The 24,050-nt window shown below is 40.0% G+C and overlaps 1 protein-coding gene across 1 annotated transcript in view; it reads left to right on the top strand.

Moving 5' to 3' along the window:
- Nucleotides 1-305: 305 nt before the first annotated feature.
- The window catches only part of PHTF2 (putative homeodomain transcription factor 2), a 99,460-nt gene continuing 75,715 nt past the window's right edge, over nucleotides 306-24,050 (top strand). The window contains exons 1-2 of the mRNA XM_081102152.1: nucleotides 306-493; nucleotides 21,429-21,508. Coding sequence (XP_080958278.1) covers nucleotides 21,464-21,508 — 45 coding nt within the window. The 5' untranslated portion in view covers nucleotides 306-493; nucleotides 21,429-21,463. The remainder of the gene's footprint in view (nucleotides 494-21,428; nucleotides 21,509-24,050) is intronic.

Raw genomic sequence — 24,050 nt, 5'->3', positions numbered from 1 at the left:
CTCCCTATAGGTAGAGAGGACGCCAATCTGCGTGCAGAGGCCCCTTTGCCGGCGGTAATTGGACCATTTGGCCGCCAGTGCAAACCACCGACCTTTCCTTGTGTTCCGGTTTGCCAGAAGGGCGGCAATTAAAAAGCACACCCACTTGCCCCGCCTCTCTATTACTACTGGCTGGAAGATAAGTCAGTCAAAGTGCAGCTTGGAGTGTTCGTAGTCCCATTGGACAGGTAGATGCCAATCAAACTAACAAGCGCTCGGATACGCCCCCGCGGGGCGCTCCGCCCCTCCCGGCGCCCTCCCTGCCTGCGCGCGGAGACTGCAGGCTCCGGCGCAAAATCCTGCGGGGAAAGGGGGTGGGGCGACGGCTGTGGAGGCAGCGCGCCCGCCGGCAGCCTCGCTGTGAGTCCCAGGTCCCTCGCGGCGGTGGCGGTGCTCGCCTCGGAGTCTCCCAGCACCCCAGCTGCCTCCTAGCGGCGTGGCGCCCGCTCCTAAGGTGAGATCCGGCATCACCTTCGCGTTTGGGCTGGCACCGTGTGTAGGTCGTTGGGTGCTGACAGAATCCCGAGGATGGAGCAGAAGCGGCGAGGCGAGCCGCGGGCGGGATGGAGGTGGGGGCTCCCGGGCCAACGCATCGCCCTCTCCCGCCGGTGACTTCCCCAGCGGCCGCCGGCACCTGCGCGCCGGGGTCCGCTGCGGCCTCGTGCCATCTTTTGGCGAGTGGTGGAGGCGCAGCCGCCCTCCTCCCGAGCCATCGCCGTCTTTGATCCTCGATGGGGCCGAAGCCCCGCGCCGCCTTCCCTCCCGCGGCCTCTCTCCTGTGGTTCCTTCCACTTGCGCGGCGCTGGGCTGCGTCGGGTCCTGGAGGGCGTGCAGGGGCACCGGTGGCGGGGGCCGGGCGGGCCGGGAGCGGCGGGAGAGCGGGCTCGGGAGGAGGGGGCGCCTCTGCGCGCGCGGGGAGCGGGCTGCGGGGAGGGTCGCTGCCCGGCACCCGCTGAGCAGGCAGCAGTTTGCTTTTCTGGCTCCAGCGCTCACGACCGAGCGGGTGCTGAAGTCCTTCGCCCTGAAGGCATGTTTCCTGCCTGGAAACGGTTCCGCGGTCCGTTCGTCTCTTCTCATCTGCCTGATGCTGGCAGGCAGTGTTCTGCTATTGTCTGGTCAAGTCGTGGCTTTTCCCACCCAGAACCGCCTGTGTAATTTCGGGGTTCATTCTGCCACTGACCTATCACCCATTTTATTTTTAGCCTGGCAAGAAAAAAAAAAAGGAACTGCTTTATATCAACATATACTGAGTAGGGAAGTACAGAATGTGGAACAATTTATTAATCTAAATGTCTACGTAGCAAGAAGTAATTTTTAAATTCATTGTGAATGTATTAAATATTCTGTAATTTACACTTGATCCTTTTGTTAATGGCGGTATATCCTGCTTACTTTGGGGGGGGGGTACTTGTGATACTTTGATTTTATAGTTTTTGCTTAGCTTTAGCCCACTAGACATCTTAAGATTCCCCCCCCCCCCATACTTTAACTGTAGCCTTAGTATTTGCTCTTGCTTTTAGGGATTATGTATTTTTTAAAAATTTGTTTTCTCTCAAACTGGACTTTCTCATAACTTTTTTTAAGTTGGAAGGGGGAATTCTGAGAATTTGGAAACTATGTACTTTAGCCTAGAGAGCCTTAAAATAGCATAACCATTTGAAACGCTAACTTTTTGGAGTAAGGGTTGCTAAGAGAAGGAAATGGGTACCCACTGTTAGTTGTAGTGGCTCAGTGTCTACTCTAGACTCTAGATTCTGAAGGAATGTGAGTTTTGGGGAGAATGAGCCATGCCTGAGGCCAGACACAAGCTGCTTACAGGGAAATTTCTTGCCGGGGAAATAGCCTGCCTCCCAAACAGGTTAGTTGTCAGCATGCCTCAGAGAGTATTAAGATAGGTGTTTGTGAGGTAGGAGGTCTCTGTTCTCATTGTCACCACTTTCTGCGAGGGCTTAGAAATGTGGTAAGCAAATGAACTATCGTGTACCATGGCAGCACTCCTGCCCAGTCAAGCCTCCAAGAGCAAGCTTGAGTCCAAACTGACACTGGACAGAGTCCTCAAAATCAAGCAGATGGCCTAAGCAGTTTTAAAACCATGAACCTTTTTGGCTAATCCATTTCATGCAAAAGTGCGAAGAAGTTGTGATAAAAACTTTACTAGACTGAGGCTAATAAAATTCAGGGTGGCATGCCAAAAAAATGAGGATCAAAAAATAGTTGGATTGCTTATATGTTATGTCATTTAATCCTTATAATCCTATGTTGTAAGTTCTGTATCACTCCCTTTTTACAAATGAATTGACCAAAACTTAGATTAACTTACTTGTTCAAGATTTCTCAGCTAACAAGTTGGTGGCGGTGAGTCACATCCCAGCAGTCTGCTTACCAACCCTCCGTGGTGGTGATGCTTTCTCACCGCAGTAAAGTGGCTTCTTAGAGACTTGGTGGAAGGAGACCAGTGGTGGATAATGCTGCAGACCATACACTGAATAAGGGTATTGTAGATACTCATTAATACTTTAAGATCGTTGTAGGATAGGCACTGTTGGGTGTTGCTGGGGCTATAATGATGGAGTCACCTTCCCTGTCTTTGAGGAACTTTGTGTAGTGGGAGAGAGAGATATTTGAACAAATAATGACGATATACACTGTAAGAGAGTGCTGTCAAGCCTGGTTTCGTGGAAAGAGAATGCAGTTAAAGTTGAGACAGTTCAGCAGTTGAATTCCTATTTGGCTTTGTGACGCTAAACATGATACCAGACCTTTTTTAGCTTCAGTTTCCTTATCTGTTAAGTGAAGATGATAATATTTCAGAGGGGAGTATTAAGCATTAAACAAAATATGTAAGGTACTGGCACATTAATAAGCCCTGAATAAAGAACAATGAACAAATAATTTTAAGAGACCGAGTAGAAGAGGTGTTGAGGTTTAGCAGGGGGCTGTCACTGGAGCCTTAAAGGGCGTGTGGTAGTTTCCACTGGTGGGGAAGGAGGGCATTTGACACAGATAGAACTGAACAGGAATATGGATTGTTGACGGAATGGCAAGTAATTGTGGCTTTGTATAAAAACTATCTGTGGCCCTGGCTGGGTGGCTCAGTTGGTTCAGTGCACCAAGAAGTTGTGGGTTTGATCCTAGGGGTCAGGGCATATATGGGAGGCAACCGATAGATGTTTCTCATGTCCATGTTGTTGTTTTTTTCTCTCAAATTTTTATTTTTAAACATTTTAAAGTGGATTTTTAGGGAGAGAGAACATCAATAGGAAAGTGAAACATCCATTGGCTGCCTCCTGCCACACCCCTTACCAGGGATCCAATCTGAAACCCGGGCATGTGCCCTGACTGAAAATCAAACCAGCAATCTTTCTGTGCAGGAATATCGCCCAACCGAGCCACGCTGGCCAGGGCTAATTTTTATTTTTTCATTTGCACCCGAGGATATGCTTTTTCATTGAATTTCTTTAGAGAGAGGAGAAGGGAGAGAGAGGAACATCGATCAGTTGCCTCCCATACATGCCCGGACTGGAGATCAAACCTATAACCTAGGGATGTGCCCTGACCAGGAACTGAACCCACAACCTTTTGGTGCATTCCAACCAACTGAGCCACCTGGTCAGTTGGATATTCAGTTTTCCCAGCACCACTAGTTGATAAGACTGTCCCTTCCCAATTGAGTGGTTTTGGCATTCTCCCCTCTTTCTTAAATCAATAAAACCATATCTTCAGGTGAGGAATTAAAAAAACACAAAACTATTTGTGAAGGCCTAGTTTAAATTGTAATTGTATATAAATGTGGCTGGGAAAAGTGATTACTACCCAATTTTGCTAATTGGAATTGCATACATAGGTACTAAAATTATAGGAAAACCTCAACAGATTGTGCAGTGTTATATTTTTATTTAATATTTACCTTTAATATTTCTTTTCCCCAGTGTCAATTAAATCATCCATTTCCTTTTTTTCTTAATTTATTGATTTGAGAGAAAGAGGGAGATCAATTTGTTCCACTTATTTATGCATTCATTGGTTGATTCTTGTATGTGTCCTAACTTGGGATCAAACCCACAGCCTTGGTGTATCAGGATGATGCTCTAACCACCTGAGCTATCCGGGCAAGGAAAACTTCATTTTCAAACCTGTCCATCTAAGCAACTATTTCATTATCTTATTGTGATATTTCATTCTAAGCTGTTAAAGAAGACTAATACCACTGGAGGCATTTGCACTTAATTTGTGGAATGTATTTTGGGATTATTTTAAATAGAAGAAGAATCTTAAAATGACTGTTGCCTTCCTTTAACAAACCCTTTACCTAGGCTGTAGCCACATAGAATCAGTGTTGCAAAGTACCCTTTGCATATATGTTGACTGTCTTTTCCAAATCCAAACTTGAGATGTGACAGTAGGACAGTGTTTTAAATTGGGACTGTCCTTGAAAATGCAAGAAAAGGTCTCATGCTTCAGGATAGCGCAGAACCATAAATACATTCACATTTATAAAGATGATTCATTTGTTGACCAGAATCATGACTTAAATTGAAAATGTTAAATAACATTTAGGAAAGCTGCATTTTTAGTCCAACTTGTTAGTCTCATACAAATTGCTAAAATGACACAAAAGATATAGGTGAGTTTTCAGATGAGAAAAACCAACTGCTTCCTAGAACAGGTAGTTTTAGAGCAGTAGGAAGGAAAATATACTGGACCTTATTTTGAATAGTGAACAGGAACTGGGACAGGAAATGGCTGTGGCTGAACCACTAACTGATAATAATCACAACATGATTAATTTTGACATTTAATGAGAGGAAGTAAAAGAGGAAAAAGTGCACTATATGCAGCTTTCCAGTTTCAGAAACAGTAGGGGAAAGGAGCTGTTAAAAGTATATCTACAGCCCTAGCTGGTTTGGCTCAGTGGATAGAGCATTGTCCTGTGAGCTCAAGGGTCCTGGGTTCGATTCTGGTCAAGGGCACATTCCCAGGTTGCAGGTTCGATCCCCAGTGGAGGGCATGCAGGAGGCAGCCGATCAATGATTCTCATCATTGATGTTTTTATCTCTCTCTCCCTCTCTCTCCCTTCCTCTCTGAAATCAATAATAAGTAAACAAACAAACAAACAAATAAATAAATATGTGAAAAGTATATCTACAGAAATTTTGAAGATCCTGGTTCATGGGCCAATGCTCAACTTCTGAGCTACACTGGCTGGACACGTCTTTAATCCATTTTGAGTTATTTGTATATGGTATAAAAGAAAAGGATGCACCATTATTCTTTTGCATGTGGATATCCAATTTTCCCAGCACCACTAGTTGATGAGACTGTCCTTTCCCAATTGAGTGGTTTTGGCATTCTTGTCAAAGATCATTTGACAATATATATAAGGGTTTATTTCTGGTCTCTATTTTATTTTATCAATGTATTTGCCTTTATGCTAGTAGTACACTATTTTGATTACTATAGCTTTATAATATGTTTTGAAACCAGAAAATGTGAGTCCTCCAACTTCGTTCTTTTTCAAAATTATTTTGGCTGTTTGGGGTCCCTTAAGATTCCATATAAGTTTTAGAATAGGTTTTTTTTTATTTCTGCAAAAAAAAAAAAATGCCATTGGAATTTTAATGGGGATTGCATTGAATCTCTTTAGGTACTATGCACACTAAATAATATTAATGTAGTAATAATATAATATAAAAAATCGTGAACATAAGCTTTCTTTTCATTTATTTTGTCTCCTTAATTTCTTTCAGTAATGTTTTGTATGTAACAGATGTTTTTATGTCCTTGCTTACTAATCCTAACACCTTTGTCATTTCTGAATTCAGATCAAATAACTGATTTTTCTCCTTATGAATCATATTTTCCTGTTTGTTTGTGGTGGTGTTTTTTTGCATGCCTACTGATTTTTGTTTGGATATCAGACATTGTGAATTTTGTTGTTTGGAGCTGGCTTTTCTTTGTATTCTTTTAAATGTTTGAGTTTTGTTCTGGGACATAGTTGAGTTACTTAGAAACAATTTAACCCTCCCCAGTTTGCTTTTGAAGTTTTGTTAGGTGAGACCTAACAAATCAGTATAAGGCTAATTTGGTTTTACTACTGGGGCAGTACCACTCAGAGTATTTTAGCTACTGCCCATTATTATAGGACTAGGGGCCCGGTGCACGAAATTCGTGCACTGGGTGTGTGTGTGGGGGGGGGGGGAGAGTGTCCCTCAGCCCAGCCTGCCCCCTCTCACATACTGGGAGCCCTCAGGCGTTGACCCCCATCACCCTCCAATTGCCTGATCGGCCCCTTGCCCAGGCCTGATGCCTCTGGCAGAGGCATCAGGCCTGGGCAGGGGACCCCCATCTCCCTCCGATCACTGGTTCTGCCCCCAACCCAGGCCTGAGGCCTCTGGCCCAGGAATCATGCCTGGGCACGGGACCCCCATCTCCCTCTGATCGCTTGCTCCACCCCCCGCCCAAGCCTGACGCCTCTGACCCAGGCTTCAGGCCTGGGCAAGGGGACCATCATATCCCCCCAATCCCCGGCTCCGCCCCCCGCCCAGGCCTGATGCCTCAGCCAGAGGAGTTGACCCTCATCACCCTCCGATCACCAATCACCGGATCGGCCCCTTGACCAGGCCTGAGGCCTCCGGCAGAGGTGTCAGGCCTGGGCAGGGGACCCCCAGCTCCCCGCGGCTGCAGGCTCCGCCCCTGCCCAGGCCTAACGCCTCTGGCCTAGGCGTCCGGCCCGGGCAGCGGGGACCCGCAGTGGCAGCGGGGGGCGCCGCGATCGTGGGCTCCGCTGTAGGCCCAGGCAAGGGACCTCTAGTTCCCGGGACTGCCAGCTTCGACCGTGCCCAGCTCCCATCGCTGGGTCCACCCCTACTTCCTGCTATCACTGGCCAGGGCGGCAAAGGCGCCTGATTCTCCGATCATGGCTGGGGGGCAGGGCAAAGGCAGCCCCAGGGCCGCCTTTGCCCTGCCCCCCAGCTCTTAGCTTCCCCCCTGGGTTTCAGATCACTGTCAGTGGCAGGGGGCTTCTTCCTGCTTTCCGTTTCGCCTCCCTGCATTGTGCCTACATATGCAAATTAGCCGCCATCTTGTTGGCAGTTAACTGCCAATCATAGTTGGCAGTTAATTTGCATATAGCCCTAATTAGCCAATGAAAAGGGTATCATCGTACGCCAATTACCATTTTTCTCTTTTATTAGTGTAGATTCCTCTACTCTGGCTGTGAACTCTTACCATTTCTCTGTGAACTTTGGTTAATTGTCCTACCTGCTTTTTTCTGGTGGTTCTATTCCTGGCTGAGCGGGTTTTCCTACATACACATGCTGATCAATACTCAGAAGAAGACTTAGGGGTTCCTCTGCAGAGCTTCAGACTCTCTTTATGCTACTTTCTCTTCTCTGGTACTTTGCCCTAGGAACTTTGGCTGCCTTAGTTTCCCTGAACAATCAAATTTGTCTTCTCAGCTTGGGCTTCTCAAGCAGACTCTGATTTTCCCGTCCTAGCACTGCATCATGGAAACAGTACATGCAGTACTCTTGGGTAGTCACAGGGCACACTTTTTTTGTTTCCTCTTTCAGAGATTACTGCTTTGCATTGCCTGTTGCCAGATGTCTTAAAACATTTTACAGATTTTGTCCATTATTTTTGTTTCTAAGGTGGGAGGATTAAAGGGGTCCCTGATACTTTATCATGGCTAGAAGTGGAAGATCTTGTATATTAAGTTTTAAAATGATAAATAGAAAACACATAAAGTAGTATTTTAATGTATTTTTAAATACCAAGCTTTAAAAAAAATCATCAATGATGAGAGAGAATCATTGATCAGCTGCCTCCTGGGGATTGAGTCTTCAATCTGGACATGTGCCCTGACTGGGAATTAAACCGTGACCTCCTGGTTCATAGGTAGATGTTCAACCACTGAGCCATGTCATCTGGGCACATATCAAGCTTTTAGAATGTATACCTTTGGCCCTAGCTGGCTCAGTGGATAGAGCATCGGCCTGTAAACTAAAGGGTCCTAGGTTTGATTCCAATCAAGGGCACATTCCCCGGTTGCAGTCTTGATCCCCAGTAGGGAGTATGCAGGAGGCAGCCAATCTATGATTCTCATTGATGTTTCTCTCTCTCTCTCCCTCTCCCTTCCTCTCTGAAATCAATAAAAATATATTTTTTAAAAAAGGAATGTATACCATTGCATAGCCATAACCAAAATATTCTGTATAGTTTGATTGGATGAATGTGATTGTTTGTCTTCCTGGACATTCCTGTTTCCCTTGATACAAATGTAGGAATGTATGAGGTGTTAAAAGGTAAGCAACTAATTGCATTTTCTTCTTCTTCTTCTTCTTCTTCTTCTTCTTCTTCTTCTTCTTCTTCTTTTTTTATTGATTTCAGAGAGAAAGGGAGAGGGAGAGAGAGATAGAAACATCATTGATGAGAGAGAATCATTGATTGGCTGCCTCCTGGATGCCCCCACTGGGGATTGAACCTTCAGCCCAGCCATGAGCCCTTGACCAGAATCAAACCTGGGACTAAAGTCCACAGGCCAATGCTCTATCCATTAAGCCAAACCGGCTAGGGCACATTTTCTTCTTTTATAAACAAACTAGAAGCCTGGTGCACAAAACTCATGCACTCGGGGGGGGGGGGGGAGTCCTCAGGGGATGTCCAACTGGTGGCTTAGGCCTGCTTCCTGCAGGGAGCGGGCCTAAGCCGCAGTCTGCCCTCCCTCTCCGGGAGGGGACCCTGGCAGGCTGATCTGGGGATTTTGAGCGGCTAGCCCTGCCCCGAATAGCCCCGCCGTGGTCGCCGGTGGTCTCCCTCCCCAGAAGGCAACTGGGCGGGTGATCAGGGGATGGCACCAGCTCTCATCGCCCCGCCACTGGTTGCTACCACCCCCCCCCCCCCCAATCCACCTTATCACCATCCCTTCCCTCTGCCTGCTGGCATGCGCCTTGGCTGGCCTGGTGCCGCCACCTGCTTGCCAACCCCGCCCTCCCGCCTAATGGTCTTTCTGCCGTTTGGTGGATTTGCATATTATGCTTTTATTATATAGGACTTTTCATCAACAGAAAGAGTGAGTTTGGAAAATATGACTAGATTATTACTTGAGGAAATTAATGAGAAGTGTTTATTTCTCGAGAGTGTTATAATTCGTTTTTTATTATCATGGGAAAATATTGCAACAGTGACTAAAAATACTGCTGTGATCCATTTAGGAACACTAAACAGCACTTCAGCACTATTCTTGGGCAGTATTTTAAACAAAAAGTGAACAAAAACAAAAATAGCATCACTAAGCAGACCACAAAAAGAACACTTGTTTACAGTTTGAGAATTGTTTTAAAAAGACAGTGCATCACCTTGTTGATCCTTAGCTGGAAACATGCACATTAGGCAACTCAAATTTTTTGGTACTCTGTGCATGTCTGCAAATAATCAGGAAAGTACTGTGAGTATTTATTTCATGCTTACAAGTAAAGATTTGCTAGTAGCAAATTTACAAATAACAGAGTCTGCAAATAATGAAAGTGGACTATTTTAGGTAAGAGGTCCAATATGTTAAATGAATATTTTGGAATATATTCAGATAATTGAATCATATTTATAAATATTAGGATTCCATTTTACTGAAGCTATAACTATTTGGAAATTGAAGGCTAAAACTTGTTTCACATTGTAATCTTTAGCAAAGTTCTACAGATACATGGTTATTTGGTTTTTTTAGATATATTTTTATTGATTTCAGAGGAAGGGAGAGGGAGAGACAGAAACATCAATGATGAGAGAGAATCATTGATTGGCTGCCACCTGCACGCCTCCCACTGGGGATCGAGCTCGCAACCCTGCATGTGCCCTTGACTGGAATTGAACCCGAGACCCTTCAGCCCCCAGGCCAATTCTCCATCCACTGAGCCAAACCAGCTAGGGATACAGATACATGTTTTAAGAGTACAATTCTGGTACCAATTCCAACCATTGGTACCGAAACCAAGCAAGTCTCCAACACTAGCTGGGTGTCCTGTACAATTCAACTCTCTTCTGACACATCACATCCAGGTTAAGGGCTTAGTCCCATAAGATTGCTCCTTACCCCCTTCGAATGCCAATTCTGTAGATTAGAGGTTCCCACAACCCCCCTCCTTGGGTTCCATTAAAATCTAGAGCAGCTCACAGAACTCAGAGAAACATTTTACTTAGTAGATTACCAGTTTATTACAAAAGGATACAACTCAGGAACCGTCAGATGGGAAGAGATACATAGGGCAAGGTATGTGGAAAGGGTGAAGCTTCTGTGCTACTATCCTGGAATCATGCCCCAACGCAGAAATTCTCCAGACCTTGTCCTTTTGGGTTTTTATGTATGCCTTTGCTGTAGTTTTAATTGCACTTTGTAAAGGAGTGAAGTTAGATGCCTGTGTCTTAGTCTAACTTTTTTTTTTCCTGGTAGTTTGAAATATTTAAATCATAAATTAGTCTTTAAGTAATTAAATAATTTGAACACCATTGCTTGGATGTTCTCACAATTTAATTTCCTGTAATAATATGGGCTTAGACAAATCCAAAGTAACTTGTCAAATAGGTTAGGACAGGGAGAAAGTTATTTCCAGTAGATGAAATATCACCAGGACTAGAGAGCAAGCATGAGAGTATATGGTATATTTAGGATTATTGGATATGTAAGTGAATGGCAGATTGGAGAGGGTAGGTATGAGGTCCTGTGTGGAAGGCAGAGATGATGGACACTACTGATTATAAAAGTAATCTATGATCAGTTTGTAAAAGAAGGGTTTTTGTATACTGTGCTGATTAAACCCTTTTCTTAGGCAGTGGGAAATAATTAAGAGATTTTTGAGGAGAGAAACACAACGAAGTCAGTACTTTAGGAAGGTAAATGGTGAAAGTAAAGAAATGATTAGAGACTAAGAGTAGTCCTGGTAATGGATGATATGGTCTTGTACCAAATCTGTGGTAGTTGTTTTTGGTAGTATGACAAATAGACTATATTAATTTATTCCTTTGTATTTGCGAATGGTTCCTCTTTGCCAGGTGTAGAATTGGTGGTGGCGGGAAAGGGAAAGAGATAAGATGAATTCTAAGATTCATAACTTGAGTAGCAAATTGAGTAATTAGTAAAAGAGTAGTTTTGAGGAGGGAAAATGAATCTAATTTTATTTTTTCTTGAAGATAGTTATAACAGTTTCACAGAAAAGCTTTATCTGTGGCACTGTATATTCTGTTTAGTATCTTGAATTTTTGAAAAGAATTGAAACTGGGTGTCTCCCATCTGTTAGAAATAATAAGTAAAAGTGCAACTCTTGGTACTTAAAAGAATGTATTTGCTACTTATAAAATAAATGGCAAAAAACATAAATGTAGGGATTTATAAATGAAAATAAAGTAGGATCACAGAATTTTCCTTCACTAAAACCATCTGAAAGAAGGAAAAGTAGGTGGCAGAAGAGAGAGCAAAAATGGAATAGAAGTGGACAAAAAAGGTATATGTACAAACTGTATGCCAAATACTTCAGAAAGTGGAGGCCAAGGAAAGAATGAGTAGATACAGGGTATACATGACAAGGCTTGTCATTCTAACCCCACATCTCAGAAGCCAGATTAAGGAAAGATTAGACCTAAAAACATTAAGCTCTCCCTTCTCTCATTTCCTTCATTTCCAGGTTATAGAAAAAGATTAAAATCAGTATTCGGTTCTCATACTGATGCGTGTGTGTGTGTATGTGCGTGTGTGTGCACCTTTATGTACAGAAATAAAAATGGTCCCAGCTAATGTGAGAAGGGTGTTGAGGTTGTCAGGAAGAACATTTGGATATCAGAGTAAGTAGGAGCTCAGTTTAGCACTTCTTATGTTAAACTTGATCAAACCTTAAAAAAAAAAAAAGTCATGGCAACTTTTACAAATATGCTACAGGAAAAAAAATGACAAAGTGACCATGAAAAGACTATCCCCTGGAATAGAGACTCCAACAAATGGAACAGAAATAGTATTCAGAAATATAGTACAGACATAAGTTTCTGAAATAAAAAGGTACATTTGCTGGTTGAAAGTCACTAAATACCAGGGAGGGAAAACTGGGAAATGATTAAAATGGACTATATTCTAGTAGTTACTAATTTAAAAACTAAGGAGAGAATTATTTTGGCACCCTGGCCAAAAAAAGAACCTGACCTTTGGCGGGATAAAGAGAGAGGTGGTAATCTTGCCAGCTGCAAACTTCTTATTGTGGTCCATTCCAGAAGATAGTAGAACAATGCTTACAAAGTTTTGATGGGAAAAAAGTATTATGTGTGGAGGATGTTAGTGTAAGAATGTCCAGACCTATAAAAAATTTATAAACATTATTTGAGCTAAACTGAGGACATGCCAGGAAGCAAGATCTCAAAGGACTGGAAAATGCTCCAAAGAATGCAGTTTGTAGTTCTATTTATGCATTTGGAATCAGGAGAGATGAAGGAAGGTAACATGAAATCCCTTGGTGGTAGATTAAAGAGGCAGGAGAAGGCAAGGTAGGGAAGTCTCTATGACTGGATAAAAACTAAAATGAAGAGATACATCTTTTACATTGGGGGTTACAAGATATTTAACATTTACAGTAAATAGGCATGGTGGCAACAAGATCATGTGTTCCCACGAGAGTGGTTATGACTCACCTCTAAAGGGGTAGGAAAAGAACTTACTCTTACATTTCAAAGGTGTGTTATATAACATCCATAAGCACAATGGACTTGCTTAAGGCAAAGATTGAGCTTTCACTAAGAAAATTATAGGCCTACTGCATGACTGTCCACCATGACCTGCCCAGTTAGGAATTTATGATCAGATCATTCTTGGAGCTTACTTTTGGGTTATTGAGCTTGTCAGGTCTGACATGTAGCCCCTGAACTTGTCAGATTTACTACATAGCTCTTTTCACAGGGAGGAAGGAACTTTCCTCTACCTTCAAGATTCTTTCAGGAGCTAATAAATAAACCTGAGACAGATTAATAAGAGAAAATGACCAAATTTAATTACATGCATGTGTATGGGGACCCGGAATACATGAGGGAGTCAGAGACCCCACATACATGAGAGATTCAAAGACAGAAAGGGAAAAATGTGGTATATATGACATTCTGAGCTAAGGATCACCTTGGGACTTCAGAGGAGAAGAAGGTCATTGCAGGAAGGAGAGAAGAACAGTTGCTCAGTAATTAAAGGTTTGCCCTGCCATATAAATAGGTCATATTCTTCTAGGTAGTTAAGAGGCAAAGGTGTTTCTCTTGAGCCCACAGGGTCATTGTTGCTCAAAACAGTCTGCATACCATAGAGGCACATTTTGGAGGGATCACTCGTTCTGAACTCCTACATATACCCATCAGTCTCCGTTAGATTTGGTTTGGCTGTTAATAACAGTGACTAAAAGTAGAAAGATTTATAGTCTTTGATATGAGAAGTAATGAGGTAGGCAGACCAGAACTGGCATGGTGAAATCACCTGGCTTCTGTTCTCAATGTCACTGTCCATGGTGGCTACTGAGCTTCAACCATTAAAATAGCATTCCAGGGAGCAGAAAATGGGAAGGTTGGGAAGAACAAAAGGGATTTCTCCAACTGAATCAGATTTCCTAAAAGGGCCTAACTAGAAGTTCCATCTAATGCGTGTTTGTGTCTGGACCAGAATATAGTCACAGCCACTCTTAGATGCAAGAAAGGATAGGGAAAATCTTTCTTTTGGGCAAACATTTTTGCAAAAGGAAGAGGACGATAGAATAAGGGTAGTCAAATAACAATCTATGGTAATTTTTTTACACATGTCATCTTTATCAACCACGTCTCATTCCACTCTGACTTCCTTCTCTATTCCATTGAAATTATTCCTGCCAGAGTAATTTCTAAACCTTTATTTTGTTAAATCCAATAATCTTTTAGCAGCTTACTTAATCTTTTGTGCAAGATTCTTCTCTCTTGGATTCTGTGACATTACATCACCATTCTTTCTACTTATTTTCTGTTCTTGGCCTTTCTTACTCCACTTCCTCTGAATAGTAGTAGACTTGGGGCTGGACCCTTTTTTCTTTAATTATACTCTTCTTAAGTCAGCCACATTTTATTGAAATGATCTGTGAAAGTCACACATCTTAAATAAATATTCAGTTGTGACAAATGCATATACGTACATAACCATCTTTATCTTTATTTTCAGCTTCAGACTCATGTATATAAATACCTGTTGACTTCTTTATTTTTATGTTTAGTAGGTATGCTCAACGGGCATAAGACTTTCTTAACTAGCCTTACCACTTCCATTCTGAACTCTTTGGTCCAGTCTGTTCCCTGCACAGCCGTCAGAGTGGTTTTTGCAAATTAGATCATCACTGTTTTTTACTGGAATCACTTTAGTGAGTTCCTATGTTTAAGATAAGATTGTTTGCTATGTCTCATAAGGGACTTCTTTGACCATCCTTTCCAAAAGTCCCTATTCCACCCAATCACATCTCTCTGTTTATTTCCTTCATGGTACTGAAAATTATCTTACTTGATATTCATTTTCTATATTCTTTCTTACAGTGTAAGTTTCATCAGGGCAGGGACTTTGTTTCTTGTTTATTGTTGTATCTCTGGTGCCTAGAACAATATAATATTAGTAAGTGTTCATAAATAAATTTTTTTTCATAAATATTTTTATTAAGTGATCAGCTACTGGATGAATAAAGGCCACATATGACAAACCCACTATCAACGTCATACTCAATGGGCAAAAACTAAAAGCGTTATAGCAGGAAGAATCATATTTATATTCTACCCTTGAGACCTGTTTTTAGACCCTGTAAAGACTTCTCATCCTGTTCTGTGTTCCCATTACTCTTAGATCGGGAACAAAATAGGGATGTCCACTTTCACCACTCTTATTCAACATAGTACTGGAAGTTTTAGTCACAGCACTCAGACAAGAAGAAGAAATAAAAGGCATCCAAATTGGAAAGGAAGAAGTAGAACTATCATTATTTGCAGATGACATGATGCTTTATATAGAGAACCCTAAAGATTCCAGCATAAAAGTACTAGAAGTGATAAATGAATTGACTAAAGTAGCAGGATATAAAATAAGTATCCAGAATTCAGTTGCAGTTTTATACATCAATAATGAACTATCAGAAAGGAAAACTAAGAAAACAATCCCATTCACAATTGCTTAAAAAACACACACAAACCCCCCCCCCCCCAAAACTTAGGCATAAATTTAACCAAAGATGTAAAGATCTGTACATAGAAAATTATAAGATACTGAGAAAGATAGTGAAGAAGATACAAATAGCTGGAAGCATATACTGTGTACATAGATAGGAAGACTTAACATAATTAAAATGTCCATACTACCCAAAGCTATCTATAAATTAATGCAGTTGCTATCAAGATACCAATAGCGTATTTCAAAAAACTAGAACAGATATTCCAAAAATTTATATGGAACCACAGAACAGCCCAAATAACCACAGCAATATTGAGAAAAAACCAAATTGGAGGAATCACACTACCTGATATCAAACTATACTACAAGGCCATAGTAATCAAAACAGCGTAGTACTGGATTAAAAACAGACATAGATCAATGGAACAAAATAGAGAGCCTAGAAATAAACCCATGTCTTTATGGTCAATTAATATTTGATCAAGGGGATAAAAATATACAATAGGGTAAATGGTGTTGGGAAAATTGGACAAGTATGTGCAAAAAAAAATGAAGCTAGACCACCTTATACATAAACAAGAATAAACTCAAAATGGATTAAAGACTTAAATGTTAAATTCAAAACCATAGACATCCTAGAAGAAAACATAGGCAGTAAAATTTAGGATATTTCTCATAGCAATATACTTTCTGATGTATCTCCTCAGACCCTAGCCAAGATTTGGAAGCAGCCCAAAATTAAAAATAAATGGGACTACATCAAACTAAAAAGTTTCTGAACAGCAAAGGAAACTATCAACAAAATAAAAACCCATTGAATGGGAGAACATTTGCCAGTGATACATCTGATAAGGGGTTAATATCCAGAATTTATAAAAAATTTATAAAAATTCAACACCAAAAATCAAACACTCCAATTAAAAAATGGGCAATGGACCTGAATAGACACTTCTCCAAAGAGGACATACAGATGGCCAATAGACATATGAAAAGATGCTCAACGTCACTAATCATCAAAGAAATGCAAATTAAAACTACAATGAGATATCACCGCACACCTGTCAGAATGGCCATCATCTTTAAATCAACAAACAAGAAGTGTTGACAAGAATGTGGAAAAAAAAGGGTATTCTAGTGCACGAACAGACTCATAGAGAACAGACTGACAGCTGCCAGAGGGAGAGGGGTTGCATGGTTGCGGAAAAGGTAAAGGAATTAAGCAAAAAAATAAAATAAAAACCAAAAAACTCAGACATAGACAACAGTGTGGTGATTATCAGAGGGAAAGGGAGGAATGGGAGGTAGAAGAGAGTATAGTGGGATAAATGATGATGGAAGGAGACTTGACTTGGGGTGGTGAACACCCAATACAATATACAGATGATATATATTATAGAATTGTACAGCTGAAACCTATATAATTTTATTAACCAATGTCACCTGAATAAATTTAATAAAATAAAAGGAAAAAAAACCCAAATAATCATACTCACTTTCAAACAAAATCAGAGAGAGAGAGAAATAACTTAGAGTAACTGTCTAAAGTAAGATTGAAATGTTATATCTGCAGTTAACCCTGTGGTTTTATAATTGAGTTATTTTTATATCTTAATATCCAGCCGTCTCTCAGATTAGTTGATTGAGAAAGATTAAGATTCTCTTTTCAAGATACTCTAAACTTTCTATGCTGCTTTTTTTTTCTGTAAATTAACTTTAATGGCATAATTTAGCATTAAAAGTTATATAACATGAACTAACATAATAGAGACTATAAACTGGTATTCCTGGATTGTCAGGATCAAAGAAGTTGGAGAAACTTTAGAAATAATCTTTATTCATAAAATTATTTAATTTATTACTTTTTGTTTTTATACTCATTGAAATTTGTGTCTTTGAGTATACTTTGCCTGATTCAGAAATCTATCCCAGTATGCTGTAAAACCTGTTTTAAAAATAGGTATGAGCCACTTGGTGTCACAGAAGTCTTGTTGACACAATGCAAAAATTATCAAATGAGTTTGCAGAGCAAACTTTACCATTACTAAAGAAAGGTGTTTTTCTTTTTTAAAAACAAAATTGACTGAATTTTTATTTCTGTAAATCCAAATAAACATAATTGAAACATTTCAAAATTTTATATATCCAGTATACTATTAGAGTTGAATTAAAAAAATTATTCTAAGTGTAGCTTACTGTAAAACTAAAGTATATAAATTATCTTTCAGGTCATTTATTAAATGAAGCAGGCAATGTTTTCCACACTCTCATTGAAGCTTTTAAGAAATTGTTAGTATTTATATGTGACCATTTAAGTATTCCCCGAATATATTAAAATATTTTGTACATTTAATAGATTGTGTTAATAAAATGTCCTTTCACATTTTGCATATGAGATGCATGTTATTTACACTTCTGAGGTATTAGGAGAGAGGATCTTTATTTTGGTATGTAATCTGGAATAACCCTAAAAATTGGGTAAAGTGAAAGGGGTGTAGTGTGATAAGTTGATATTCCCATACTTTTTGTACGGCTTTTTGTAGTTTGCTTTTGGCGACCTGGTGGCCAGGAGTGGTAAGAGAGGGAGAGTTATAACCAGTTTGGGAAACATACGTGATAGCCTTAACAAAGACAGGGGTGGGCAGAGCTAGGTTTACAGTTGGGAGTACACGAAATACAGACTTTATTCTTGTATTATTGCTTATTAATTTGAATTTTCTATATGAACAACTGTAAACCTACTTTTGCCCACCTATATAATGGAGGTGTAATATGTGCTGAAGTAGTGGAGAGAACCTATAGGATGAAATATGGCTAAAGCTAAATGAAACACCCCCAGAAGCCTCCAGGACAGAAAAACGAGAATGGGAGATTAAAGTCAGTAAGAAAAAGCTTCCCCAAAAAGCCTTGGTGAGAGAAATGGAAGTAGCCATACCTGACTGAGAAACTTCAGTGGAGGTGACCTTTGAAATCTAAATAATCCATGTGTATGTAGTTGAGAATTGACATTATGATTTTATGATAATCAGGTAGCTATTTTTATTTTAAAGGTCAACAAAAAATGATTGCATGTATTCCTTCCCTAAACTGTTTGCCATGTTTAAAAAAGGAAATATAAATACTTGCCAGTTCCTGGATTGCATGATTTTAAAAATAAATCATTAATAATAAAAAAATTATAATCTACTCTATGTATTAGACTGTGGTAGGCATTTATTGTATGTTATCTTATCAGTCACAAAACCCCTATAAGGATGTTAAACAAAGAGTTTTAACTTCCACGGCTGAAATTCTTTTTAAAAGAAAGTGTTTATTAGGCCATTGGTCGCAAAAAAAAAAAAAAAAAAAAAAAGGAAGAACACCGGTTTGGGCACAGAGTCTAAACCACCATCAGAATGGCTAGGTAGGAAAGATAAGTCATGTTCGGCATCCTGGAGCTTTGCAAGAGTTTTTAGGCATCAAGTAGGGGGAAGAAAGATGTTAGCTGTTTGAAAGGATTTAGCTACAGACAAAAAGGATGAGAGAAGTGGGGCTAATTCTTGGAGAGTTGCAGTAGAGTCTGCAAGCAAGTGTCCTGCCGGCTCCTGTGGATTAGCTGTGAACAGCAGATTGGAAAGTTTGTGCGTGTGTAAATAAAAAACCAGAGGCTCCTGGGGTTCTGTGGTGTCTGGCTCTTCTCCCTTTTGAATAATGGAGGAAATAGCCACATGGAAATTAATCCTAAGTCCCAACTGATAAACAGGAATGAGCAGTCTTTTGTAGAGCTGGTCCGCAGCTATTAACAGGCTAACTTTTCTGTCACTCTCTCTCATTGTTCTGTGTTGGGGAGCACACGAGACTTGGTTGGAAAGTTTGTAAGGAGGACGTTCTGATAAAAGGAAAGTGTGTGGAAGGCCGCCTGCCCCGTTTATTGGAATTCCGACCTTAGGGGAGTGTTGAAGGCGGCGCCCCGAATTATTCCTTGACCTTTCCAAACAAGTCTGTGCATATGCAGACCCTGGGGTGTTTACTGGAATCCTTATGCTTAATCCCTGGATGCCCTTGCCTAGAGGACAATGTAAACATGTGTCCTCCCAAGATTACTCACCCTACTGATTGTATCTAAAGATAAAAACTGCAATAAAAGGCTAATGAGCCAGGCAATCTCGGTGACCTGGCTCCTTTGGCCGGACTGTCCTTTAGCACTCTCCCCCCAGTGAAACTGTGTCGAGTAAGCTGTTCATCTGTCCTTCAGGGGCTGCTGGTCAACCCTGGCAGTTCTGCAGTTATAAGTTTCTTTTAGAACATCTCAGATTTTTTTTCTTGTCAAGGGATGGATAGGTTACAGTTATTCCTACTGTACTAGTGAAAGAAACTGACCTCCAAGAGATTGACTCCTTCAATCCTGTATAATAAGAGTCTACTATGCAAATTGACCAAACAGCAGAACGACTGGTTGCAATGATGCCCACTGACCACCAGAGGGCAGACGCTCAACCCAGGAGCTGCCCCCTGGTGGTCAGTGCACTCCCACGGGAGCGCCGCTCAGCTAGAAGCTGGGCTCATGGCTGGTGAGCGCAGTGGCAGTGGTAGGAGCCTCTCCCACCTCCGTGGCAGCGCTAGGGATGTCCGACTGCTGGCTTAGGCCTGTTCCCCATGGGCCTGTCGGTCAGACATCCCCCAAGGGCTCCCGGACTGTGAGAGGGCACAGGCTGGGCTGAGGGGGACCCCCCCCCCACAGTGCACGAATTTTGTGCACCGGGCCTCTAGTATTACATATTAGGTAGAGAAAGACAATATCTGAATCCAGGTCTTTTGACTCTGCTCCTTCTATAACAAATGCCAGAGCATCTGTCAGGAATTTCAAAGCATAGTTTGCTTAAATTGGATCAATTAAAGTTGGAATCAGGTCTGGCTGGTGTGACTCAGTTTGCTGAGCGTCATCCCATGCACCAGGAAAGAGTTGCTAGTTCTGTTCAAGCTGAAAGCACATGCCTGGGTTGCAGGCTTAATTCCCAGCAGGGGGTGTGCAGGAAACAGCCAATGGATGAGATGTTTCTATCTCTTCCTCTTCCTTTCTCTGAAATCAGTAAAAACATTTTTTAAAAAAAGATGGAATCAGTATCTTAGGAAAGGTAATAAAATAATCGGCTCTATAGTACTGTAAAAAAATGTAGGCATTAAGTAAATTCTGCCTTAAATTTTAGAGGTTGATCATCTGAACATTTGAACTTTATGATAATAATTATTACATTTGAATCTTTTAATACACCTAGCAATGATAAATAAACTTCTGGTATTTTGTTGACTGGGCAAATTGTGTAGTGCTAGCAGCTGGCTCCAGTTGCAGATCTGCATGTGCTAGGATCAGCTCAGCTGGGTGCTTTACGTCAGGATTTCCTTGCGATCTGGTGGCCTTGAATGATCCTGGTTTGTAATGAGTTCAGGGGCAAGTATCTGTGTTTGAACCTTTTAGGCTTATTCTTATCACCATACCAGAGGTGCCCTCTGTCCAGCCGGGTCTTAAAACTAGAGGAGTATTACTAGAATCAGCCTGGAATTAGTTCTCTCTAGGCATTAATTCTCTGAAAATTGTTTAGACAAAAAAGATGCTTATGAAATGGTCTGTGGTAAATTTCTAAATATTAGCAAACTGTGATATCTTGGAAGGCCTTCATATTAATTATTCCTATGTAACTTATTCTAATACTGGCTTAGTATTTAATATAAATGTTAGGTTTATTTTAGTTCAATTTTATGTTTACTGGGTATTAGAGAAAATTAAATATGATTATAAATTTTGGTGTCTCTATCAAGCCATGCTTTAGCAACAGTAATTTACATTAGTTTCTAGATAGAAGCTATACCCAAAATCATCTGTTACTGAGTGAATTCCTATGATATGTGAATTTATAAATGAAAAATCTCCAGTATAACCTTAGAAATTCTGAAATTTATTTAAAAAATGATTTAAAAACCCCCACAATATAACTATTTTGTAAGAAAATTCAAGTGTTATAATCACATAGAAAGATCCTTCTTTTATTATGGCAACTGATTTTGTTTACTTAAGAGAACCTGTTGCTAAAATAGTAATGAGGAAGAGTGTAATATAAGTGTAGTCATACACCCTTTGCTGTACAAGTAACCAGAGTACTAGATGTGCATGTTGCTCAGTTTCCTTTTGGAAGGTGGAAGTAAAGTCGTTTGTATGTTTTTCTCTCTTGAACAGCTTAAAATGACGAACGTGTGATTTCAGTGGAATAAATGGCGTCCAAAGTCACTGATGCTATAGTCTGGTATCAAAAAAAAGTAAGTTGGTAATGAAAGCTTTTAATCTTTTAAATGCTTTTATTTTAAAAATGCGTGTGTGTGTGTGTGTGTGTGTGTGTGTGTGTGTGTGAGAGAGAGAGAGAGAGAGAGAGCTATGGATTTATGTCAAATATTACCTAAAGTAATGACAAATAGATTTCAGGACCTTTTGAATGGAAAGGGGAATAATATTTTACTTCTGTGCCAGTTTTACTTCTAAATAAATGAGAAGGATGATGCCTAAAAATATTTTTTTCTCCATTTTTAATCCACAATTTCAAAATAGCTAGATTAATTATTTTCAGTTATAATGTCCAGGATTATGAATATAATTAGCATTTTATAAAAGCATTAAACTTTTCCTTGTATTTCTTTTAAAAGAAAGCTAGGTTAGCAGAGCTGTTGTAAAATTTTATAACTTTTATATCAAGAGGAACTGCAGTTTTGATCCTTTTCTCATACGTTCACAATTCAGTAGCTGAACCTTTTCAGTAAAATAAACCTTCAGTATTTTCTAAACTGAAACATTAAAATGTTTATTTTGGTATTTTAGGATTATTCTTGTAACTACTTAACTAGCTGTGTTATCCTACTACACATTTCAAAATACACTTTACTGATGTAATGTATTCTTTTATAAAGTTCAAGAGAATAAATGCCTTTTTTTGAAAATAGTATTGTTTATGCCAAAAGAGTGTTGTTTACACTTCCTAAAGTGCATATTGTTACATGCAGTATCTTATATTTTTAGTGTATGTAGTGAATTGTGTTTATTTTCACATTTTAAAACATTTTTGATTCTTATTCTTCAGGTCCCTATTAACAAAATATATATTTAAAGCTTTCCTATGTGTGGGAAGATCAGACAGTTTTAAAATTTAGTTGAATTAGAAATAAGTGGTAATTAGAACACTTTAGAGATTAGTCAACCCTAAGGATACTGTCTACTTTTTGGATGTGTTATTTCTTTTCTGGGTGGAACATACCACAGATACACACTATCACATTTTTTTATATAAGGTACTAAATTGAAAGTACTAAATGGAAGTGTTGATCATACTGTTAATTCAATATTTTATGGTTTTATTTTAGTGTCATTTTATTTTTAAACTTCCAATCAATTTAAGAGAAAACTGAATTCAAGAAAATTAAAATATTTTTAAATAATTTTTTAATTTTTGTTTTATATTTTTTTAAAAAAATTAAATCTTTATTGTTCAGATTATTACAGTTGTTACTCTTTTTCCCCCCATAGCTCCCCTCCACCCGGTTTTCACCCCACCCTCTGTCCTCACCCCCCCGCCACTGTCCTCATCCATAGGTGCACGGTTTTTGTTCAGTCTCTTCCCGCATCCCCCACACCCCTTTCTCCCCCAAGAATAGTCAGTCCATTCTCTTTCTATGCCCCTGATTCTGTTATAATCACCAGTTTATTCTGTTCATCAGATTATTTATTCACTTGATTTTTAGATTCACTTGTTGATAGATGTGTATTTGTTGTTCATAATTTGTATCTTTACCTTTTTCTTCTTCTTCCTCTTCTTAAAGGATACCTTTCAGCATTTCATATAATCCTGGTTTGGTGGTGATGAACTCCTTTAGCTTTTTCTTATCTGTGAAGCTCTTTATCTGACTTTCAATTCTGAATGATAGCTTTGCTGGGTAAAGTAATCTTGGTTGTAGATTCTTGCTATTCATCACTTTGAATATTTCTTGCCACTCCCTTCTGGCATACATAGTTTCTGTTGAGAAATCAGCTGACAGTCGTATGGGTACTCCCTTGTAGGTAACTGACTGTCTTTCTCTTGCTGCTTTTAAGATTCTCTCTTTGTCTTTTGCTCTTGGCATTTTAATTATGATGTGTCTTGGTGTGGTCCTCTTTGGATTCCTTTTGTTTGGGGTTCTCTACGCTTCCTGGACTTGTAAGTCTATTTCTTTCACCAGGTAGGGGAAGTTTTCTGTCATTTTTTCTTCAAATAGGTTTTCAATATCTTGCTCTCTCTCTTCTTCTGGCACCCCTATAATTCAGATGTTGGTATGCTTGAAGCTGTCCCAAAGGCTTCTTACACTATCTTCGTATTTTTGGATTCTTTTTTCATTTTGCTTTTCCGGTTGGGTGTTTTTTGCTTCTTCGTATTTCAAATCTTTGACTTGATTCTTGCGATCTTCTAGTCTGCTGTTGGGAGTCTGTATAATATTCTTTATTTCAGTTAGTCTATGCTTAATTTCTAGTTGGTCCTTTATCACAACCTCGAGGGTCTCACTAGATTTCTTGAGGGTCTCATTAAGTTTATCAGCGGTTTCTAGAAAATTCTTGAAAAACCTTAAAAGAAGTGTGGTTTTGAACTCTATATCCAGTAGTTTGCTTTCCTCCATTTCTGTCCTTTGTGTCCTATTTCTTTGTCTCCGCATTTTTTTAATGCTTCCCTGTGTCGATAGATTGGCTTTCTGTGCTAGGTGTCCTATAGGGCCCAGTGGCTCAGCCTCCCCAATTACCTGAGGTAGACATTCTTGGTGCACCCCCTTGTGGGCTTTGTGCACA

Source organism: Myotis nattereri (genome assembly GCF_964212035.1).
Source record: "Myotis nattereri genome assembly, chromosome: 11".
NCBI classification, from domain to species: domain Eukaryota; kingdom Metazoa; phylum Chordata; class Mammalia; order Chiroptera; family Vespertilionidae; genus Myotis; species Myotis nattereri.
The sequence above is the reverse complement of the archived record's forward strand: the minus strand, read 5'-3'. Positions and strand labels throughout refer to the sequence as shown.